The sequence below is a fragment of the Hemiscyllium ocellatum genome, chromosome 50 (genome assembly GCF_020745735.1).
Source record: "Hemiscyllium ocellatum isolate sHemOce1 chromosome 50, sHemOce1.pat.X.cur, whole genome shotgun sequence".
Taxonomy (NCBI): Eukaryota; Metazoa; Chordata; class Chondrichthyes; order Orectolobiformes; family Hemiscylliidae; genus Hemiscyllium; species Hemiscyllium ocellatum.
The window spans coordinates 7553820-7576487 of NC_083450.1; the positions used below are offsets into that span (position 1 = coordinate 7553820).

At 52.7% G+C, this 22668-nt stretch overlaps 1 protein-coding gene across 1 annotated transcript in view; it reads right to left on the reverse strand.

The window, feature by feature from the left end:
- The window catches only part of LOC132805596 (interleukin-6 receptor subunit alpha-like), a 45998-nt gene extending 37562 nt beyond the window's left edge, over positions 1–8436 (reverse strand). Inside the window, exon 1 of the mRNA XM_060820731.1 lies at positions 8137–8436. Within this exon, the coding sequence (XP_060676714.1) occupies positions 8137–8227 (91 nt within the window). The 5' untranslated portion in view covers positions 8228–8436. The remainder of the gene's footprint in view (positions 1–8136) is intronic.
- Positions 8437–22668: the final 14232 nt, after the last annotated feature.

The following is a 22668-nucleotide window of genomic DNA, read 5'->3' on the forward strand; positions in this document are numbered from 1 at the left end:
CCCGACCATTAACTGTATACGCCCTGCCCTGGTCCATTCTCCCAAAATGCAACACCCTCGCATTTATCCAAATTAAACTCCATCTGCCGTTCCTCAGCCCACTGGCCCAGATGATAACGATCCCTTTGTAATCTTAGATAACTGTCATCACTATACCACCATCTGCAAATTTGTTCACCATGCCTCCTAAATTCTCATCCAAATCATTGATGTAAGTGACGTCCAGCAGGGGACCCAGCACCGATTGCTGTGGGACACCACTGGTCACAGGCCTCCAGTCTGAAAAACAATCTCCCACCGTCAAGCCAGTTTTGCCTCCAATTGACAAGATCTCTCTGAATGTGATTTTTGATAACTAGACTACAATGCCCTGGGGAATATTTGATGGCAGACACTGTACAGGGCGTTTTACTCTGCATCTAACCGTGTGCTGTGATTATCTTGGGAATGTTTGATGGGGACAATGTAGAGGTAGTTTTTTACTCTGTATCTAACCCCGTGCTGTCCCTGTTCTGGGATGGGGGGAACAGTGTAGAGAGAGCTTTACTCTGTATCTAACCATGTGCTGTCACTGACCTGGGATGGGGGGGGAACAGTGTAGAGAGAACTTTACTCTGTATCTAACCCCATGCTGTCCCTGTCCCTGGGATGGGGGGGGGGGGGCACAGTGTAGTGGAAGCTTTACTCTATATCTAACCCCGTACTGTCCCTGTCCCTGGGATGGGGGCACAGAATAGAGGGAGCTTTACATGTGTATCTAACCCCGTGCTGTTACTGTCCAGGGAGTGTTTGATGGGGGACAGTGTGCAGGGAGCTTTACTCTTGTTAAGACGGTTCTACCGTCCCCGTGTTCGTTTCGGAGGAATGAGACACCGGGTCAGATTCTAAGAAACAGACTGCTTTATTCGAGAGAGAATCGAGTTACAGCAAGGTATCAGGCTTGCTGGACAAGGCGTTCTAACCCTTTGTTCTAAGTTGTTTATTCTTATACCCCCCTTATTCCTGCACCGTTCCCTTATTTGGTAATGGTCGGTTCTATAGTTTGCCATTGGCCCCAGTCTCTTTTCAGTGTTCTAACATGCCTTATTCGGCTATCAGTTAGCTCAACTTGCTATGTACCAGATGGCCCCTTTGTTCTGTTTTTTCAAGTTTTACTGCTCTTTCAGTACTTTCCCACTGGTTCAGTTATCTTCCTCAGACCTCGTGTCTGTTTCCCCCTCTGGGGCCCACTGGCTACATCAGCCTGAGAGCTACTTCTACCTAACATTCCCCCTCTTGGCCTCAAAGAGGCCACAAATACAGCAAACGCGCGCAGCAGTCAGGGCCTGGCGGGTCGTCTACCTAACACTCTGTAACTAACTCCGTGCTGGCCCTGTGCTGGGAGTACAGCACAGGAAGAGCCAACAAATGCAGCAGAGTTGTAGACATTGAAGGGCACAAATGGAGAGCATTCAAGCCATCATGTCTTGTACCCTCTACCTCACTGAGCCCTTCCACCCTGCCAAGTGACCTCTTGGATTTGTCCTGTCCATGCCTTATAATTTTATCCCTCTTCCATCAGCTTCCGCTGTTCCACGGCCTTTCCCATCTTTCGCCGTTGCCTCCTGACTGGCCGACGTCCTGGTGAATTTCTGTCTGCTCCTATCTCCAATGCAGTCGGGCCTTCACCCCTTGTGTATTACTGAGCCGTGGACAGAGTCAGGAGGGGGAGGCCAGGTGGATTGTGGGGACCTATTCTCTACAAACATGCAGGCTAAAGGCCATTCTGCTCCTGCCCTGAGCATGGTCTGTCCATCGGTCTGATTATGACACATCGTACAGTACAGTCCCATCCATTGAGCCCTTCTTGACATTTGTCCACCTGGCTTCAGGGACCTGCTGAAGGGCTGTCCTACGTACCAACAGGGTGAGGGGTGGTTGACCAGTTCCCGTGCCCCATGGCATTCGGCTGTAACCGCTCAGGTCCTGCATTCTCTCCCGGACCTTGATAAGGTCGCAGAGGGTCACGTGCCCTCCATATTCCATTCCACCCAGATAACTCTCGATGCTTATGCTGTCCCGAGTGATGTACGAAACCGGGTGTGGACACCACGGTATTGAAGGATTCAACAGATATTTTCCACAACGAATTCTAAGTCAATAAGAAGGTGTGTTGGGGTTAAGAGCCGCAAGGTTTTGCTGCAGCTCTATAAAACCCTGGTTATAGATTCCACAATTTGGAATATTGTGTCCACTTCTGGTCACCTCATTATAGGAAGGATGTAGATGCCTTAGAGAGAGGGCACAGATTTCCCAGGATGCTGTCTGGATCGGAGGGCATGTCTTATGAAGAGAGGTTGAGGGAGCTAGGCTCCTTACATGGGAGAGAAGCTGGGAGAGGGGTAACTTGATAGAGGTGTACAAGGCGATGAGAGACATTGATAGAGTAGATAGCCAGAGACTTTTCCCCAGGGCAGAAATGATTGTCACGAGGGACCGTAATTTTAAGCTGATTGGAGGAAGATTTAGGGAAGATGTCAGTGGTAGATTCTTCACGTAGCGAGTGGAGGGTGTGTGGAATGCACTGTCAGCGGTGCGAGTAGAGTCAGGGACACTTAAGGAACTGTTGGATAAGCACATTGACAGCAGTAAATGGAGGGATGTGGAGGTTCGGTTGATCGTAGATTAAGATAAATGCTCCGCACAACATCGTGGGCCGAAAGTCTTGTACTGTGTTGTGCTGTTCTATGTTCTATTATATTCAACAGGCACATTAGTGTCTTAGCCAATACTAAGCAACTCCATTTCAGCAGACAACACTGCTTCAGTTGATGGAGTGGAGATTTTTATGTCCTCAGTTCACATGTCATGAGCATCTCTTTGAAAGGTACATTGATATACGACACCTCTTAAAGGAGCATTGACATCCAACATGGTGGCTCAGTGGTTAGGACTGCTGCCTCACGGCGCCAGGGAGCAAGGTTCAATTCCCCCCTTGGGGCGACTGTCTGAGTGGAATTTGCACATTCTCCCTCCCATGTCTGTGTGGGTTTCCTCTTACAGTCGAAAGGTGTGTAGGTTAGGGTGGATTAGATTAGATTACTTACTTACAGTGTGGAAACAGGCCCTTCGGCCCAACAAGTCCACACCGACCCTCCGAAGAGCAACCCACCCTGACCCATTCCCCTCATCACCTAATACTAAGGGCAATTTAGCACGGCCAATTCACCTAACCTGCACATTTTTGGATTGTGGGAGGAAACTGGAGCACCTGGAGGAAACCCACGCAGACACGGGGAGAATGTGCAAACTCCACACAGTTGCCTGAGGCGGGAATTGAACCCGGGTCTCAGGCGCTATGAGGCAGCAGTGCTAACCACCGTGCCGCCATGCTAAATGGATTGGCCATGCTAAACTGTCCTGTAGTGCCCAGGGATGTGCAGGTTAGGGTGGATTGACCATGCTAAATTGTCCCATAGTGCCCAGGGATGTGCAGGTTAGGGTGGATTGACCATGGGAAATTGTCCAAAGTGTCCAGAGGTGTGCAGGTTAGGTTAGATAGGCCATGCTCAATTGTCCCATAGTGTCCATATGTAGGTTAGGGTGAATTGGCCATGGGAAATGTTCAATGTGTAGGCTTAGTCAGGAAGAATGTAGAGTTATTGGGGTGGAGTAATGGGTCTGGGTGGGATACTCTTTGGAGGGTCGATGTGGACTTGTTGGGCTGAATGGCTTGTTTCCACACTGTAGAGATTCTATTGCTCCCTATCTCTGTCACTTCCACTAGCCCCTACACCCCCTCCCTATCTCTGTCACCCCCTCCAGCGCCTACACCCCCTCCCTATCTCTGTCAGTCCCTACACCTACTCTCAATTTCTGTCACCACCTCCAGTGATAGGGAAGGGGGTGTAGGGGCTGGAGGGGGTGACAGAGATAGGGAGGGGGTGTAGGCGCTGGAGGGGGTGACAGAGATAGGGAGGGGGTGTAGGCGCTGGAGGGGGTGACAGATGGAGGGGGTTTAGAGGCTGGAGGAGATGACAGAGATAGGGAGGGGATGGAGGGGCTGGAGAGTAGGGGCTGGGGGGGTGACAGAGATAAGGAGGGGGTGTAGGGGACTGGAGGCGCAACAGAGATAGGGAGGGGGTATAGGGGCTGGAGGGGGTGACAGAGGTAGGGAAAGGGTGTAGGGGGCTGGAGGAGGTGACAGAGATAGGGAGGGGATGTAGGGGCTGGAGGGGGTGACAGATAGGAAGGCAGTGTAGGGGTTGGAGGGGGCGACAGAGATAGGGAGGGGCTGTAGGGGGCTAGAGGGGTTGATAGAGATAGGGAGGGGGTGACAGAGATAGAGAGGGAGTGTAGGGGGCTGGAGGAGGTGACAGATATAGGGAGTGGGGGTGTAGGGGCTGAGGTGGGTGACAGAGATAGGGAGGGGGTGTAGGGGCTGTCGGGGGTGACAGAGATAGGGAGGGGGTGTAGGGGCTGGAGTGGGTGACAGAGATAGGGAGGGGGTGTAGGGGCTGGAGTGGGTGACAGAGATAGGGAGGGGGTGTAGGGGCTGTCGGGGGTGACAGAGATAGGGAGGGGGTGTAGGGGCTGGAGTGGGTGACAGAGATAGGGAGGGGCTGGAGTGGGTGACAGAGATAGGGAGGGGGTGTAGGGGCTGGAGTGGGTGACAGAGATGGAGGGGGTGTAGGGGCTAGGATGGCTTTAATACACTCGGTGAGTGAAGGCCAGCGCTGATCACTGGGAGCAAGCAGCGTTGGAATGATTGGGGTTGGGGTTAGTATGTAGAGAATCTGTGTACGTGTCTTAACGCTGACTATCATCTCCAGGAGACAGAAACTTTTATAACCACTTCAGTCTGACAGAAAGATGCAATGTGAAAATTCCAAAAATAGACATAGTGTGAAATAATGAGTTAGGTTCGGCACAGCGGCTCGGATGCAGGAGATGTGGCCATCGAGAGTCAGATGAGAGTCTGAGGGATAGGTGAGAGATTGAGAGAAAATATAAGAGGCGCTGTGGCTATTGCCTTAAGAGAGCGGGGATGAGGGGGGCAGAGATTGGGAAGGCAACATATTTATGTTCAGTGTCCAAACTCCACATGTCACAAGGTGATAAACTGATCAATACCTGTGATTTGTCAAGAACATCCGTATTTTTGGGTGTGAATGAGAGGCTCAGTGGTTAACACTGCTGCCTCACAGTGACAGGGAGCCGGTTCAATTCCACCCTCGAGCGACTGTCGGTGTGGAGTGCGTACATTCTCCCCCCGTGTCTGCGTGGGTTTCCTCCAGGTGCTCTGGTTTCCTCTCACAGTATCCAGGGATGTGCAGGTTAGGGTGGATTGGCCATGCTGAAATGTCCCATAGTGCCCAGGGATGTGCAGGTTAGGGTGGATTGGCCATGCTGAAATGTCCCGTAGTGCCCAGGGATGTGCAGGTTAGGGTGGATTGGCCATGCTAAATTGTCCCATAGTGCCCAGGGATGTGCAGGTTAGGGTGGATTGGCCATGCTAAATTGTCCCATAGTGCCCAGGGATGTGTAGGTTAGGGTGGATTGGCCATGCTGAATTGTCCCATAGTGCCCAGGGATGTGCGGGTTAGGGTGGATTGGCCATGCTAAATTGTCCCATAGTGCCCAGGGATGTGCCGGTTCGGGTGGATTGGCCATGCTGAATTGTCCCATAGTGCCCAGGGATGTGCAGGTTAGGGTGGATTGGCCATGCTAAATTGTCCCATAGTGCCCAGGGATGTGCAGGTTAAGGTGGATTGGCCATGCTAAATTGTCCCATAGTGCCCAGGGATGTGTAGGTTAGGGTGGATTGGCCATGCTGAATTGTCCCATAGTGCCCAGGGATGTGTAGGTTAGGGTGGATTGGCCATGCTGAATTGTCCCATAGTGCCCAGGGATGTGCAGGTTAGGGTGGATTGGCCATGCTAAATTGTCCCATAGTGCCCAGGGATGTGCCGGTTCGGGTGGATTGGCCATGCTAAATTGTCCCATAGTGCCCAGGGATGTGCAGGTTAGGGTGGATTGGCCATGCTAAATTGTCCCATAGTGCCCAGGGATGTGCAGGTTAGGGTGGGTTGGCCATGCTAAATTGTCCCGTAGTGCCTAGGGATGTGCAGGTTAGGGTGGATTGGCCATGCTAAATTGTCCTATAGTGCCCCAGGGATGTGCAGGTTAGGGTGGGTTGGCCATGCTAAATTGTCCCGTAGTGCCCAGGGATGTGCAGGTTAGGGTGGATTGGCCATGCTAAATTGTCCCGTAGTGCCCAGGGATGTGCAGGTTAGGGTGGATTGGCCATGCTAAATTGTCCTATAGTGCCCAGGGATGTGCAGGTTAGGGTGGATTGGCCATGCTAAATTGTCCTATAGTGCCCAGGGATGTGCAGGTTAGGGTGGATTGGCCATGCTAAATTGTCCCATAGTGCCCAGGGATGTGCAGGTTAGGGTGGATTGGCCATGGGAGAAGTGGGGTTACAGGGATACGGTGAGGCAGTGGGTCTGTGTGTGACGTACTTCCATAAGACCGTAAGACAAAGGATCAGAAATTAGGCCTTTGGAAAGGATTAGGGGTCTAGAGGGAGGGTCTTCAGTGGGAGGTTTAGGGGTCTGGAGAATGGCCCTGCCATTATCAGGACTGTAATATAAAAGTGGCTTCTTATGAATTTGCCTGCTTCTCAATTGGAGCGTTGACTGACTGACATCTGAACTGACAACCAACTGGTCTCCCAGCCCTGGTCAAACCCGAACCTGATCATCTGGGCAGCTCAACTACCGGTCAGTTTATAATCATAACCACACCAGTACAACAACTTACATTTAGATGTCACCTGCCAATAACAATGGACAGAGCACTTCCCAAACAGCTCAAAAAGTGCATTCAATATCAACTTTAGTCAATAAGAGGGGACGGGAAAGTGAGAGAAAGGGAGTGAAAGAAACTGTGAGGCAGGGAGAGAGACAGAGAACAGGAGGGAAAGAGCAAGAGAGGGACAGGGAGAGAGAGAGAGAGAGAGAGAGAGAGAGACAGAGGGGCAGGGAGAGAGAGGCACAGGGAGAGAGAGAGGGACGGGGAGAGAGGAAGAGGACATTGAGAGAGGGACAGAGGGAGAGGGACAGGGAGAGAGAGAGAGAGAGAGACAGAGGGGCAGGGAGAGAGAGGCACAGGGAGAGAGAGAGGGACGGGGAGAGAGGAAGAGGACAGTGAGAGAGGGACAGAGGGAGAGGGACAGGGAGAGAGAGAGAGAGAGAGACAGAGGGGCAGGGAGAGAGAGGCACAGGGAGAGAGAGAGGGACGGGGAGAGAGGAAGAGGACAGTGAGAGAGGGACAGAGGGAGAGGGACAGGGAGAGAGAGAGAGAGAGAGACAGAGGGGCAGGGAGAGAGAGGCACAGGGAGAGAGAGAGGGACGGGGAGAGAGGAAGAGGACAGTGAGAGAGGGACAGAGGGAGAGGGACAGGGAGAGAGAGAGAGACAGAGGGGCAGGGAGAGAGAGGCACAGGGAGAGAGAGAGCGACGGGGAGAGAGGAAGAGGACAGTGAGAGAGGGACAGAGGGAGAGGGACAGGGAGAGAGAGAGAGAGAGAGACAGAGGGGCAGGGAGAGAGAGGCACAGGGAGAGAGAGAGGGACGGGGAGAGAGGAAGAGGACATTGAGAGAGGGACAGAGGGAGAGGGACAGGGAGAGAGAGAGAGAGAGAGAGACAGAGGGGCAGGGAGAGAGAGGCACAGGGAGAGAGAGAGGGACGGGGAGAGAGGAAGAGGACATTGAGAGAGGGACAGAGGGAGAGGGACAGGGAGAGAAAGGGGGCACAGGGAGATTGAGAGAGAGGGACATGGAGAGGGACAGAGGGGGGGATCAGGGAGAGAGGGGGACAAGGAGGGAGAGAGGGACAGGGAGAGAAAGAGGGGCACAGGGAGAGAGGCAGTGGGACAGGGAGAGAGTGAGAGAGAGGGGACAGGGAGAGAGAGAGGGGGACAAGGAGATAGAGAGAGAGGCAGAGAAAACATGGAGGGGGGGAGGCAGGGGGAGAGGAGGAGGGGGGGGGTGGAGACAGGGAGAGAGTGATCGAAGGATTAATTTGCTGTCCTAGACTTTTAACCCTGAGCAACCTCCAGCCGCCCTCCCATCCTCCCCACCCCAGGAGAGTACCTGTGGGGGAGCAAGTGTCCCTGCTCCGAGCTGGTGTGCAGGACGTAAGGACCAGGAGAGCGACGAGGTAGCGGGCACCGTCAAGTCCCATCTCTGAGTGGCACCAACCGCACCGCGCGGGCGCTCATTGACTGTCAGCTTGGCGGAACGCAGAGGCTCTGTTTCCCCTCGCCACACTGACTCCCACCCCCGCCCTCCCCTCCAACAACCACCTTTCCTGTTGGAGCTCCTCTTATCTCGAAAACTGCCTTGAACTGACACACACACACACACTGAACTGCAATGACTTCCCAGCTCAGTATGCGTCAGGCAGTAGTGTGTTTTCGGGAACTGGCCCTGACACTGCACTCGCGCAACCCACAGACAGAGAGGAGGAGTTATGATCTCGGAACGTGCCTAGTGTTACACTTCCCGGGAGTAAGTGGGAGGGAGAGTCCGGGTGCCAAAGGAGTTACACTCAGTGTGCCAGCCGCCCGATCCCTGCTAAGATGTTGCCAAATCCCCCCACCTCTCCTTGCCAAAAGATGCCCATTTCGCCAATCTCTACGGCCACATACCAGCGGCAGGGATGACCAAAGCCTGAGCCCGTGAACCGACACACGAGGTCGGGATGGTGGTGGTGATTGCATCAGGGCTGACCGCTTGGAAAGGGTAGATGCTCCTGGGGATGGCACCGAGGGAGCTGGCACTGTCGGAGGGTCAGTGCTGAGGGAGTGGGTGCTATGGGTCAGTGCTGAAGGAGCAGGTGCTGTCAGAGGGTCAGTACTGATGGAGCGGGGTGTGTCGGAGGGTCAGCACTGAGGGAGCAGGCTGTGTTGGAGGGTCAGTGCTGAGGGAGCAGGCACTGACGGAGAGTCAGCACTGACGGAGTGGGCACTGACGAGGGTCAGTGCTGAGGGAGCTGGCGCTGTCAGAGGTCAGTGCTGAGGGAGCAGGTGCTGTCAGAGGTCAGTGCTGAGGGAGCGGACACTGTCGGAGGGTCAGCACTGACGGAGCAGGCTGTGTTGGAGGGTCAGTGCTGAGGGAGCAGTCACTGTCGAAGGGTCAGTACTGATGGAGCGGGGTGTGTCGGAGGGTCAGCACTGAGGGAGCAGGCGCTGTCGGAGGGTCAGCACTGAGGGAGTGGATGGATGGGGGCCTCAGCACTGACCCTCCAACAGTGCCCGCTCCCTCAGCACTGACCTCTGACCGCACTTGCTCCCTCAGCATTGACCCTCCAACAGTGCCCGCTCCCTCAGCACTGACCCTCTGACCGCACTTGCTCCCTCAGCATTGACCCTCCAACAGCGCCCGCTCCCTCAGCACTGACCCTCTGACCGCACTTGCTCCCTCAGCACTGACCCTCTTACAGTGTCGATACCCTGAGCACCGACCCATGGACAGCGCTGCGTTAATTGGCTCTGGTATCGTGAGCATTAATTATTGCGATTGAGTCCCGTGGCGGGAATTGATCTCAGAACCGTGTGAATTGGCTTGGGGGGTGGGAGGTGTTGCTGTTGACAGAAGTTCCAAGGAGCATAACTGCCAGCCGATAATAAGAGTTTCCCCTTTAGGAAGTGAGAGAGAGACAGAGCTCAAGACAATGTTCAGCCAACGTATCGCACTTCTGCTTTCTACTAGAAGGTTCTTTGAGTCACCCTGAGGGAGCTGGGCCCTTCCTTCTTTCCCACATCCTCTGTCACGAACCGTTCATTCCTGTCGACAAAAAAATCTCTGAGCTTCCGAAACCAGAGTCCTCCCCAGAGACACCCAGAAGCCTGAGTGGCCGCAAGATCTTCCTGATGAAATCGTAGGCTTTTGGCAAATGAGTAGGCCTCTTTCTTGGTGTGGGAGGTTGGGGGGTGGGGGGGAGCATGGTCTGGTGGTGGTGAGGTTTCATGGGGGAACATGGGGGTCAAACCCCACTGCCTACACTGCCCCCTCCCCCGGCTGGTGGAATTTAAATTTGACAATTCAGAAGCGGGAGCCAATCTCAGCCACAGTCGCCATGGCAACCGGCGTCCATCGTGGGCGAAGATCTGCCTTCTCTACCCGGCCCAGGGCTTACACGTGACTCCAGACCCCAAGTTTGCCAGGGATCAACTCCTGCCCGTCCTTTGAGATGTTCTCACACTCCCCACCGTAGTGCACAGTTCAAGGGCCAATTAGGGTGGCATTCCTACTAACCCACATTCCAATAAAGACCTCACTAACTTTCCCCTCACCCCATACTGATTTCTGCACACCTTCACCGAATCTCCCCCCCCCCCCCCCCCCCCCCACATCACTCCCAGCAACCCCCAATCTCATTCTGCACCCCACTGTGTGTTAATGGGACCGGTGTGGGGAGGGGGAATCCACTTTCCCTCTCGCTCCCTCCCTCCACCCCTCCACCCATGAACGCTCCCTCTTCACAACCTCTCTCTTTCCCCCCCCCCCCCCAACCCATGAGCTTCCCCCATCCACCACCTTCCCTGCTATCATCCAAATGGTGTTCTGGTTCCCACTTACAGAGGGATCTGGGGTCGGGGTGGGGTCACATGTTTAGAACGAGAGGGGTCTCCCAGTGACGACGGATGGTGAAGGGTGCATCAGATATCCTGGCGGCTGCAGTCAGGCATTCGGCCCTTCGAGCCTGCCTATCCCATTCAATAGGATCGTGGCTAGGTCTGTGCCCCATCCCCATTTTGACCCACCTCATTTGACCCCACGTTGTTCACTTAGAGTCAGAGAGATGTACAGCATGGAAACAGGCCCTTCCGCCCAACTCGTCCATGCTGGCCAGATATCCCAACCTAACGTAGTCCCATTTGCCAGCAATTGCCCCATATTCCCTCCAAACCCTTCCTATTCATGTCCCCATCCTGATGCCTTTTCAATTATGCCATTGTACCAGCCTCTACCACTTCCTCTGGCAGCTCATACCACCCTCTGTGTGAAATGGTTGCCCCTGGAGTCCCTTTTATATCTTTACCCTCTCACCCTCTAGTTCTGGACTCTCCCACCCCAGGGAAAAGACTTTGTCTATTTACCCTATCCATGCCCCTCATGATTTTATAAACCTTTGTAAGGCCACCCCTCAGCCTCCGACGCTCCAGGGAAAACAGTCCCAGCCTGTTCAGCCTCTCCCTGTAGCTCAAACCCTCCTATATCCTCATAAATCTTTTTCGAACCCTTTCAAGTTTCATAGCATCCTTCCTATAGCAGGGAGATCAGAATTGAACGTAGTATTCCAAAAGTGGCCTAACCAATGCCCTGTACAGCTGCAACATGATCCACCAACTCCTGTACTCAATACTCTGACCAATAAAGGAAAGCATACCAAACGCCGCCTTCACTATCCTATCTACCTGCGACTCCACTTTCAAGGAGCTATGAACCTGCACTCCAAGGTCTCCTTGTTCAGCAACGCTCCCTAGGACCTTACCATTAAGATTAGATTAGATTACTTACAGTGTGGAAACAGGCCCTTCGGCCCAACAAGTCCACACCGACCCGCCGAAGCGCAACCCACCCCTTACCTAACACTACGCGCAATTTAGCATGGCCAATTCACCTGACCCGCACATCTTTGGATTGTGGGAGGAAAGTGTGTAAGTCCTGCCCAAATAAGGTTCCACATGGTAGGCTGGTTCGTAATGTTAGATCACATGGGATCCAGGGAGATGGCCAATTGGATGCAAAATTGTCTTGACGGTAGGAGACAGAGGGTGGTGGTGGAGGGTTGTTTTTCAGACTGGAGGTTCGTGACCAGCAGTGTCCCACAGAGATCGGTGCTGGGTCCCCTGCTCTTCGTCATTTATAGCAATGATTTGGATGAGAATTTCGGAGGCGTGGTTTGTACGTTTGTGGATGACACCAAAAGTGGAGGCGGAGTGGGACAGTGAAGATGGTTATCTACGATTACAGAGAGATCTTGATCCATTAGATCAATGGGCTGAGGAGTGGCAGATGGAGTTTAGTTTGGAGAAATGCGAGGGTGTTGCATTTTGGGAGAATGAACCAGGGCAGGATGTATACAGTTAATGGTAGGACCCTGGGCAGTGTTGTAGAGCAGAGAGACCGAGGGGCTCAGGGACATAATTCTTTTGAAGTTTGCGTCACAGGGTGGCTAAGGAGGTGTTTATAACACACTTGCCTTCATTGCTCAGACCTTTGAGTACAGGAGTTGGGGACGTCATGTTGGGGTTGTACAGGACATTGGTGAGGCCTCGTCTGGAGAACTGTGTCCAGTTCTGGACGCCCTGTTACAGGAAGGAGATTGACCAGGATGTGGCTGGGAATGGGGAGGTGGGAGCGGTTTGAATTATGAGGAGATTTTAGGACTTTTTTCACTGGAGCGTAGGAGGTTGAAGGGTGACCTTATAGAGGTTTATAAAACCATGAGGGGCATAGATAAGGTGATTGGCTGATATCTTTTCCTTGGGGGGGGGGGCAGTTCAAGACTAGGGAGCCTGTTTGGGGATGATGGACTGGTTGGGCCGAAGGGTCTGTTTCACCACTGTGAAAAGATGGAGTGGGGAGGGGGGAGATGAAAGCGGGGAGGGACAGAGACGGATCCAGGCAATGAAACAAAGCCACGATAAGACAGGACGAGATGATAGCCGCTGAACATTTCCTGACAACGGCTGCAGAGGACAGGGGTGCACTCCACCTCAGCCGCAGATCAAATGATTTCCTGTTCACACCAAAGCGCACAGATATTGTCAATACGATATTGCGCAACGCGGCAAAGCGACTTCCTGTTGGGCCCCACCACGAAACCCTTTTAAATCAGCAGAGGGGAGGCAGATAGGGAGGGGGCTGGAGGGGGCTGACAGAGATAGGGAGGGGGTGTAGGGGCTGGAGGGGGCTGACAGAGATAGGGAGGGGGTGTAGGGGCTGGAGGGGGTGACAGAGATAGGGAGGGGGTGTAGGGGGCTGGAGGGGGCTGACAGAGATAGGGAGGGGGTGTAGGGGCTGGAGGGGGTGACAGAGATAGGGAGGGGGGTGTAAGGGGCTGCAGGGGGTGACAGAGATAGGGAGGGGCTGTAAGGGGCTGCAGGAGGTGACAGAGATAGGGAGGGGGGTGTAGGGACTGGAGGAGGTGACAGAGATAGGGAGGGGGTGTAGGGGCTGAGATAGGGAGGGGGTGGCAGAGATAGGGAGGGGATGTAGGGGGCTGGAGGGGGTGACAGAGATAGGGAGGGGGTGTAGGGGCTGGAGGGGGTGACAGAGATAGGGAGGGGGGTGTAGGGGCTGGAGGGGGTGACAGAGATAGGGAGGGGGTGTAGGGGCTGGAGGGGGTGACAGAGATATGGAGGGGGTGTAAGGGGCTGCAGGGGGTGACAGAGATAGGGAGGGGGTGTAGGGGCTGGAGGGGGTGACAGAGATAGGGAGGGGGTGTAAGGGGCTGCAGGGGGTGACAGAGATAGGGAGGGGGGTGTAGGGGCTGGAGGGGGTGACAGAGATAGGGAGGGGGTGTAAGGGGCTGGAGGGGGTGACAGAGATAGGGAGGGGGGTGTAGGGGCTGGAGGGGGTGACAGAGATAGGGAGGGGGGTGTAGGGGGCTGCAGGGGGTGACAGAGATAGGGGAGGGGATGTAGGGGCTACAGAGGGTGACAGAGATAGTGAGGGGGTATGGAGGCTGGAGGGGGTGTAGAGGGTGACAGAGATGGGTAGGGGGTGACAGAGAAAGGGAGGGAGTATTGAGGCTGGAGGGGGTGACAGAGATAGGGTGGGGGCTGGAGGCGGTGTAGGGGCTAGAGAGGGTGACAGATATAGGGAAGGGGTGTAGGGGCTCGAAGGAGTAACAGAGATAGGGAGGGGGTGTAGGGGGCTGGAGGGGGTGACAGAGATAGGGAGGGGCTGGTGGGGGCTGGAGGAGGTGACAGAGATAGGGAGGGGGTGACAGAGCTAGGGAGGGGCTGGAGAGGGTGACAAAGAGAGGGAGGGGGTGTAGGGGCTAGAGGGGGGTCTAGGGGCTGGAGGGGGCAGGTGGGGATAGGGAGGGGGCAGGTGGGGGTGACAGAGATAGGGAGAGGGTATAGGGGCTACAGGGGGTGACAGAGATAGGGAGGGGGTGTAGGGGCTCGAAGGAGTAACACAGATAGGGAGGGGGTGTAGGGTCTGGAGTGGGTGACCCTCAAGGATCCTCAATGAGATCGCCCTCTGCTCTAAACTCCAGGGAGTAATGAGAGTCCCAGCCTGTTCCTCAGCCCATCCCTCCATCCCAGGGACCATCCCAGTGAACCTCCTGTAAACTGCCTCCAGTGAAATGTTCTCTCTCCTTCAATAGAGGGAACTAAAACTGCCCAGGGTACTCCAGATGTGGTCTCTCCAGCCCCCTGTACAGTTACAAGAGACTTCCCCACTCTTAAAGAGTCATATAGCACGGAAACAGACCCTTTGGTCCAACCCGTCCATGTTGACCAGATATCCCAACCCAATCTAGTCCCACCTGCCAGCACCCGGCCCATATCCCTCTAAACCCTTCCTATTCATATACCCATCCAGATGCCTTTTAAATGTTGTAACTGTACCAGCCTCCACCACTTCCTCTGGCAGCTCATTCCATACACGTACCACCCTCCAATCTAACCCCCACCTTTGAAATACAATCACAGCTGATTCTCTATCTCATGCCAAATTCTCACCTTTTCCTCTTGGTGCAGAGTTGTTGCAAGATGGCGGCAGAATAGGACGCTGTGCCTGTTCTCCTCTTTTCCTTCTTCAGTACTCTTTTTTCTTCTTTTCCTCGTCTTTTTCTCTTCAATTCCTGGCCTCCCAGCGTTGGCATGCCAACCACCCAGCCTCCCTCAGGGGCCTTCCGGCGTTGGCATAGCAACCTCTTGGCCTCCCATAGGGGCAACCTGGCATTGGTATGGCAATCTCCCGACCTCCCAGCTTCCCATAGGGGCAACCTGGTGTTGGCATCGCGACCTCCCAGCCTCTCACAGGGGCCTCCCAGTGTTGGCATGGCGACTTCCCAGCCTCCTGCAGTGGCCTCCTCCCATAGGGGCCTCCCGGCATTGGTGTGTCACCGGTGCGGTGTGGAGCCAGGGCCCGGTGCGGTTTGGGAGCTAGTGGCCAGCGTGGCGTTGTTGTGTTGTACTGAACTTTAATTTTGGTAACGCCGGACCTTTCACTTCTCTCTCACGTCTGAGATCTTGTGACCGTGGAAGCTGTGCCTGCGTACCTTTGTATCTACGTCCCCCCTGTAATTGGCGGCGAGTAGACTTTACACCGCACCCGCTGAGTTGACGTGATGATAAAAGCCTACTCTGACACCTTCAATCTATCAATCGCAGCATCATTTCGGTGCAGGAAGCCTGTAATTGTGTCTGCACCCGGTCTATTCCCCCAGCACCAAATCTCCTGCTTCATCCCAGCCTCCCTACCCACCAGCTCTGTCCAAATCACCATCCGATTCCCCTTTGGAACGCCCTCAATTGATCAGTGCCTTCCAGACCCCAACTGCTCACTGGAGGGGGGAGTGGGGGGAGGGGGTGAAGAAAGACTTTCCTCACATCAACCTCGCTCCCTTTATGCGTCACTTTTAATTCACTTGCCCACCCCACCTTTGTCTGTGTTCCCTTCTCCGAGCGGGAACAGCTTCTCCCTGTTGGCTCTGTCCAGACACGCCCCCCCCCCACCCCTCATGATTCTGGAAAACCTCCATCAGATCTCCCTTCTCTCTCCCAGGACGCAGAACAGTCCTTCGGTCTCTCCTCATCCCTGGAACCGTTCCTGTAAATCACTGCCGCGTTCTCTCTCTCTCCGTCTCTGACGCGTTGATGCCTTCCCCATGATGTGTCGCCCCCCCCCCCCACGACTCTACGCCACGCTCCCGCTGAGCCCTGTGCGCGTATCGATCACCGTTTCTCGGATGTACCCAGCAGCCCGGCCTCCACTTCCAACCTCCGAGTAATGCAGCGCCTCGGGCCTACACCTTATCCTGAACCTTATTCAATTATATTCACTGGAATTCAAGAACAAGGGTGGGGGGGGAATCTTCTAGAAACGTATACAATTATATAGGAAATAGTTAAGATAGAAGCAGCAAGGATGTTTCCACCGTTGGGCGAAAGGTGTAGCGTCAAGGTTAGAGGAAGCAGACTTAGTTCTCTCTCAGTAGAGTCCTGAGGGTTGTGAAGTTGTGAAATTCCTTGCCCAGTGAAGTAGTTGACGCTAACGTTTTAAAAGCGAAGACTTTTTTTGAAGGAATTAAGGGATACGGTGATCTGCTGGGTAAATGGAGACGAGTCCACGATTGTGGGAAAAGATCTCCCACCCCACACAGAACACGGAAATACAAGGAATACCCAGAATGCCTCAGCATTGATCAAACAGGCCAACGAGGGAGACCAGACATCACCGCAATCACTCGCAGACCGGGGAAATACCCTTCCCAAGGCAAATGGATAATAAGGGTCCCAAAGCCCTAAGGGCAGTCTCATAGCCCAGTGACAGCAAAGCCACACAAAGGATAGGTTAGCTGGAGAGGCACCAGAATACCTCGCTCACAGGAGAGCAACAGCGGAAACACCTTTCTGCTTTAGAAGGGAAGGTTCCCTCAAGAGATGCCTCCTCCGACCCAGGAGAACACAGTCTCTCCGACTGCTCAATGGCCCCACGACGCCACCTCAGAGCGGTGGTCACTGCCGGAACTGCAGGTCTGACTGTAATGTTATGGCGTTGACCCTAGCCCAGATCCCCCCATGGAGCTCCACCGTCCCCTCCCCCACTCCTCCCAGAACAACCCACTACACCTACCCTCCTGATCCCATCAAGAACTGATTGATGCTGCCGAGGATGCTCCATTATATCGACGATCAGGACATTTTTTCTGATAACTGCTTTGTAATTATCACTATTGTATTTCCCCCATTCTAATCAGCCTCATTGTATACAAAACCTGGTTTGATTCTCAGCTCTGGGAAGAGAGTTCCAGCAACTTGGACAGATTGTGCTGTTTGAGAGTCATCGATTTCTCTTCTGTGATATCGCTGTGTTAATAAACTTTTTTAATTTCACTTCGATCAGTGCTCTGTCAGCCCTGCTTTTTTTTAATTGGGCTAATTTCTCCAACAATGATAAATAACCGTCATGATCTTATTGAATGGGGGACTAACCAACCCCTGCTCCTCCAGTCCACTATCGCCCCAGTCGAACCCACCTCTCCTCATACGACAGCCCTGCTGTCCCCAGCACCAGCCAAGAGCACCCCTCTCTGTGGCAATTAAATCCTCTCTCTGAAATGGGGAGACAGAAACAGTCCAGGAGTGTTCTCACCGAGATTCAGTGTAACTGCAGGAAAAGAGAGAGACAGACAGGAAGAGAGAGACAGACAGAGAGAGAGAGAGAGATACAGAAATAGAGACACAGAAAGAGAGAGAGAGAGACAGACACAGAGATAGAGAGAGAGACACAAAGATAGACAGACACAGAAAGACAGAGAGATAGAGAAAGAGACAGAGAGAGAGATAGAGCAACACAGAAAGAGACAGAAGAAGCACCATATCACGACTGCTCTGTACCATACTGAATGAATGTTCTTTTGAGAACCTGCATCCACCTCTGTGGTTGTTTTGGAGGGGGGGGGCGGGGGAAGGGAAGTGGAGGTTAAGAGGACCATGGGGGAACTGGGCAGGTGTCAACGCCATGCATCAAGGTCAGGCCCGCAATTCCGGTAGTGACCTCCGCTCTGGGGTGGCGCCAGTGGGACCATTGAGTAGTTCGAGGGACAGTGTTCTCCTGGGATGGAGGATGCATCTCTCGAGTGAACTGTCCCCAATCCCCACCACCTTCCCCTACCTTTGGGGGTTGATGGGGTGGAGAAGGTTGGGTGTTTCAACTCTTTATGGAGTTGTGTGGATGACCCCTGACCCTGAGGGCTCAGACACCCAGTCAGGTCAAAGGGCACAGTGCTGAGAATCTTTGATCTTCGTCGGCCTCAATTGTTTCTCGTTGAGTCTTTAAGATGGGAGACAGATCTCTCCGAGCCGGAGGCCGTTCAGGCTATCGGGCTTATGCTAGCCCCTTTGGAAAAGCTCTCCAATTAATTCCCCATCTCTAGTCTCTGCTAACCCCCAATTCCTGCAACAGCCCTGGGAAATCACCTTCAAGCACTTCCCCAATTGTCTCCCCACCATGTTTGACTGGGTCAAATAGGAGTGAACTGGAAGGGGATTGATCCATTGGGATTGGCTCCTAGGAAGTGAACTGGAAGGGGTTTGATCCATTGGGATTGTGCTCAATGGGAACACAAAAGGGATGGGAGTTGACCCATTGGGATTGTGTCCAATGGGAGCGAACGGGAAAGGAGTTGAACCATTGGGATTGTGTCCAATTGGAATGAACAGGAAAGATGACCCATTGGGATTGTGTCCAATGGGAGTGAATGGGAAAAGAGTTGACCCATTGAAATAGGGTCCATTTGGAATGAACAGGAAAGGAGATGACCCATTGGGATTGTGTCCAATGGGAGCGAACGGGAAAGGAGTTGAACCATTGGGATTGTGTCCAATGGCAATGAACAGGAAAGGAGTTGAACCATTGGGATTGTGTCCAATGGCAATGAACAGGAAAGGAGATGACCCATTGGGATTGTGTCCAATGGGAGTGAATGGGAAAAGAGTTGACCCATTGAAATAGGGTCCATTTGGAATGAACAGGAAAGGAGTTGACCCATTGGGATTGTGTCCAATGGGAGCGAACGGGAAAGGAGTTGAACCATTGGGATTGTGTCCAATGGCAATGAACAGGAAAGGAGATGACCCATTGGGATTGTGTCCAATTGGAATGAACAGGGAAGGAGATGACCCATTGGGATTGTGTCCAATGGGAGTGAGCAGTATGGTGGGAATCTCCTCCTGAATGCTCCTTTGACTCTCCCATCAATAGACAGAGACAACTCGGAGACCTGGAACTTTTTAAGAAAAGTCTTTATTCTCATAAAACAATACTTTTTCTTTCATGTAGAAATGTATAATAAATTATGGAATGTTTTTACATATTTATATATAATATAGCTATCTATATATCTATATCTATATATATCTATCTATGTCTATATATCTATATATATATACACACACACATATACATATATACACACTCAGCCCAAATAACTTCTGAACAGACAAAATTAAAACAGAACTGATTGTATATGTGTCTGTTAGCCATTTTTCCCCAATTGACATATTAACCTCTCACCTTTGACTTGCCTTGCAGCCCCAGACATGGCGACAGGGTCGTGACCCTGCCCCCCCCCGCAAGAACGTGGAACCATGTGGGACACCAAACGGAAAGTAAGCGTCTCCTTCTTTAGATATAAAAGCCCTTAAAGAAATATTTACTAACCTTTTGAATTCTCGTGCCCCTGAAATTGCTTTTCGTGTTTAAATCGCGAAGGGAATCTTCAAAGCAAAAACAAAGAGAAGCCATGAAATGCGAGACCACTTCGTCAACACATGTCCTGTCACGGTCGGCAGCCATCTTGTTTTTCAGGGCGGCAGCAGCGGGAAAATAAAGCCTGGAGGTTGGAGATGGCGTGACTGAAGGTTTACAGATTGAGAGTGAGGCTGTGAATGGTCACCCTACAGACCCCTCCCACCAGCCTTAAAAACAAATGGCGACCCGAGCTAGTATTTAAAGAAACGTGCAGGCTTTTGGCCTAGTCAATCCTTGGGTTTTCGGCCTGCGTTATGGGACAGCCCAAAATTAATGGTCCTTTGGGTTCAAATATTCTTCGGCCAAGGCTTTACTAGGCCCAGAGCCCATCCTGAGGCCCTGTCTTTCTGACTAATTTAGTCCCCAAGTTGGTATGGTTTGTAAGAAGGCCCGAGGGTTTGGCCGATGGTGTAACCGCTCCTCCTAACTCAGCCATCACCTATCCCCTCCTCCGGACACCACCCAACCCTTCTTTCCCCATCCCATCCCTCCTCCCCACCCCGCTGTGCGTCTCCATGACAACCTGGGCCCAGGACGATGTGTTTGGTCCTACTCTGACCGCCTCTGATGCAAGAAAATGCCTGCTCAGATTAGGCCAAGCCCTAAGATTGGTGGTATCGCGGCACAGTGGAGATGGTTATCTAAGCTTACAACAGGATCTTGATCAATTGGGCCAATGGGCTGAGGGGTGGCAGGTGGAGTTTAATTTTGATAAATGCAAGGTACTGCATTTTGGTTAAACAAACTGGGGCAGGAGGTCTTCAGTTAACGGTGGGGCCCTGGGCAGGGCAGTGGTGTAGAGCAGAGAGACCGAAGGGCTCAGGGTCATAATTCTTTGAAGTTTGCGTCACAGGGTGGTTAAGGAGGTGTTTAGCACACTTGCCTTCATTGCTCAGATCTTTGAGTATAGGAGTCGGGGACTTCAAGTTGAGGTTGTACAGGACATTGGTGAGGCCTCGTGTGGAGAACTGTGTCCGGTTCCGGTCGCCCTGTTACAGGAAGGAGATTATTAAACTGGGGAGGGTTCGGAAGAGGTTTACCAGGATGCTGCCAGGCCTGGAGGGTTTCAGACCAGAGGCCTGTGACCAGTGGAGTGCCACAAGGATCGGTGCTGGGTCCTCTACTTTTCGTCATTTATACAAATGATTTGGATGTGAGCATAAGAGGTAGAGTTGGTAAGTTTGCAGATGACACCAAAATTGGAGGTGTGGTGGACAGCGAAGAGGGTTACCTCAGATTACAACAGGATCTGGACCAGATGGGCCAATGGGCTGAGGAGTGGCAGATGGAGTTTAATTCAGATAAATGTGAGGTGCTGCATTTTGGGAAAGCAAATCTTAGCAGGACTTATACACTTAATGGTAAGGTCCTAAGGAGTGTTGCTGAACAAAGAGAGCTTGGAGTGCAGATTCATAGCTCCTTGAAAGTGGAGTCGCAGGTAGATAGGATAGTGAAGGCGGTGTTTGGTATGCTTTCCTTTATTGGTCAGAGTATTGAGTACAGGAGTTGGGAGGTCATGTTGCGGCTGTACAGGACATTGGTTAGGCCGCTGTTGGAATATTGTGTGCAATTCTGGTCTCCTTCCTATCAGAAAGATGTTGTGAACCTTGAAATGGTTCAGAAAAGATTTACAAGGATGTTGGAGGGTTTGAGCTAAAGGGAGAGGCTGAACAGGCTGGGGCTGTTTTCCCTGGAGTGTCAGAGGCTGAGGTTTATAAAATGATGAGGGGCATGGATAGGATAAGTAGACAAGATGTTTTCCCTGGGGTGGGGGGAGTCTAGAACTAGAGGGGCATAGGGTTAGGGTGAGAGGGGAAAGAGACCTGAGAGGCAACATTTTCACACAGAGGGTGGTACGTGTATGGAATGAGCTGCCAGAGGAAGTGGTGGGGGCTGGTACAATGACAGCATTTAAAAGGCATCTGGATGGGGACATGGATAGGAAGGGTTTGGAGGGAGATGGGCCGGGTGCTGGCAAATGGAGCTAAATTGGGTTGGGATATCTGGTCAGCATGGACGGGTTGGGCCAAGTGTTCTGTTTCCGTGCTGTACATCTCTCTGACTGTACGAGAGGCTGGGATTTATTCCCCTGGTGCGTAGGAGGCTGAATGATGACCTTAGGGAAAAGATATGTATGATTTGATAAACTTTTCCTGAGATGGGGGATTTCAGGACTGATGGACATATGTTTAAGGTGAGAGAAGAAAGATCTAAAAAAGAGAGAGAGAGAAAGACAGAAGGAGAGAGAGAGACAGAGCAAGAGATAGAGAGAGAGAGAGCGAGGTTCGAGGGGGCGATTGAGTGAGAGATAGATGAGAGAGAGACAGACGAGAGAGAGAAAGAGAGAGGGATAGATGAGAGAGAGAGAGAGAGAGAGAGCTCACCGTGCTCCCATTGGCTGAGAACGATGGGTACTAGTTGGGAGAGAAATGGCCAAGGGAGCCTGGGATCAGAGGGCCTGTGTCCAGTTTCCCACCCCAAACCATTCCTCCCCCAACCTAAAAACCAGGCAGATGGGAGGTCAAAGGTCACCTAGAGGTTGCAGTCTGAACCATGTCCTGACAATAGGGCCGCCCACCAACCTTCCATCTTGGGGGTTAAAACAAACAAACTTTCAAAAGCAAAGACGGGAGGTCGGTGGGACAAGGGGGGGGGGGGTGTAGATGGAGCGGGGAAAACAAATATTAACCTTTGACCTCATGTCACTAAGAGGGCCAATCTCAGGTTACCGTGCCCGCCATTTGGATGAGACACATTGGTGTAGAGTCATAGAGATGTACAGCACGGAAACAGACCCTTCGGCCCAACCCGTCCACGCCGACCAGATATCCCAACCCAATCTAGTCCCATTTAGAGTCAGATAAATGTACAGCATGGAAACAGACCCTTCGGCCCAACTCATCCATGCCGACCCAGATATACCAACCCAATCGAGCCCCATTTGCCAGGACTTGCCCCGTATCCCTTTAAACCCTTCCCTATTCATGTCCCCATCCAGATGCCTTTAAAATGTTATCATTGTACCAGACTCCATCACTCTGGGATGTCGGTCTCACAATATCCCCCCCCCCCCCCGGGCTCTTTTTGCCCCTCCTCAGACTCCCTAGCTCCTTTTGCGGC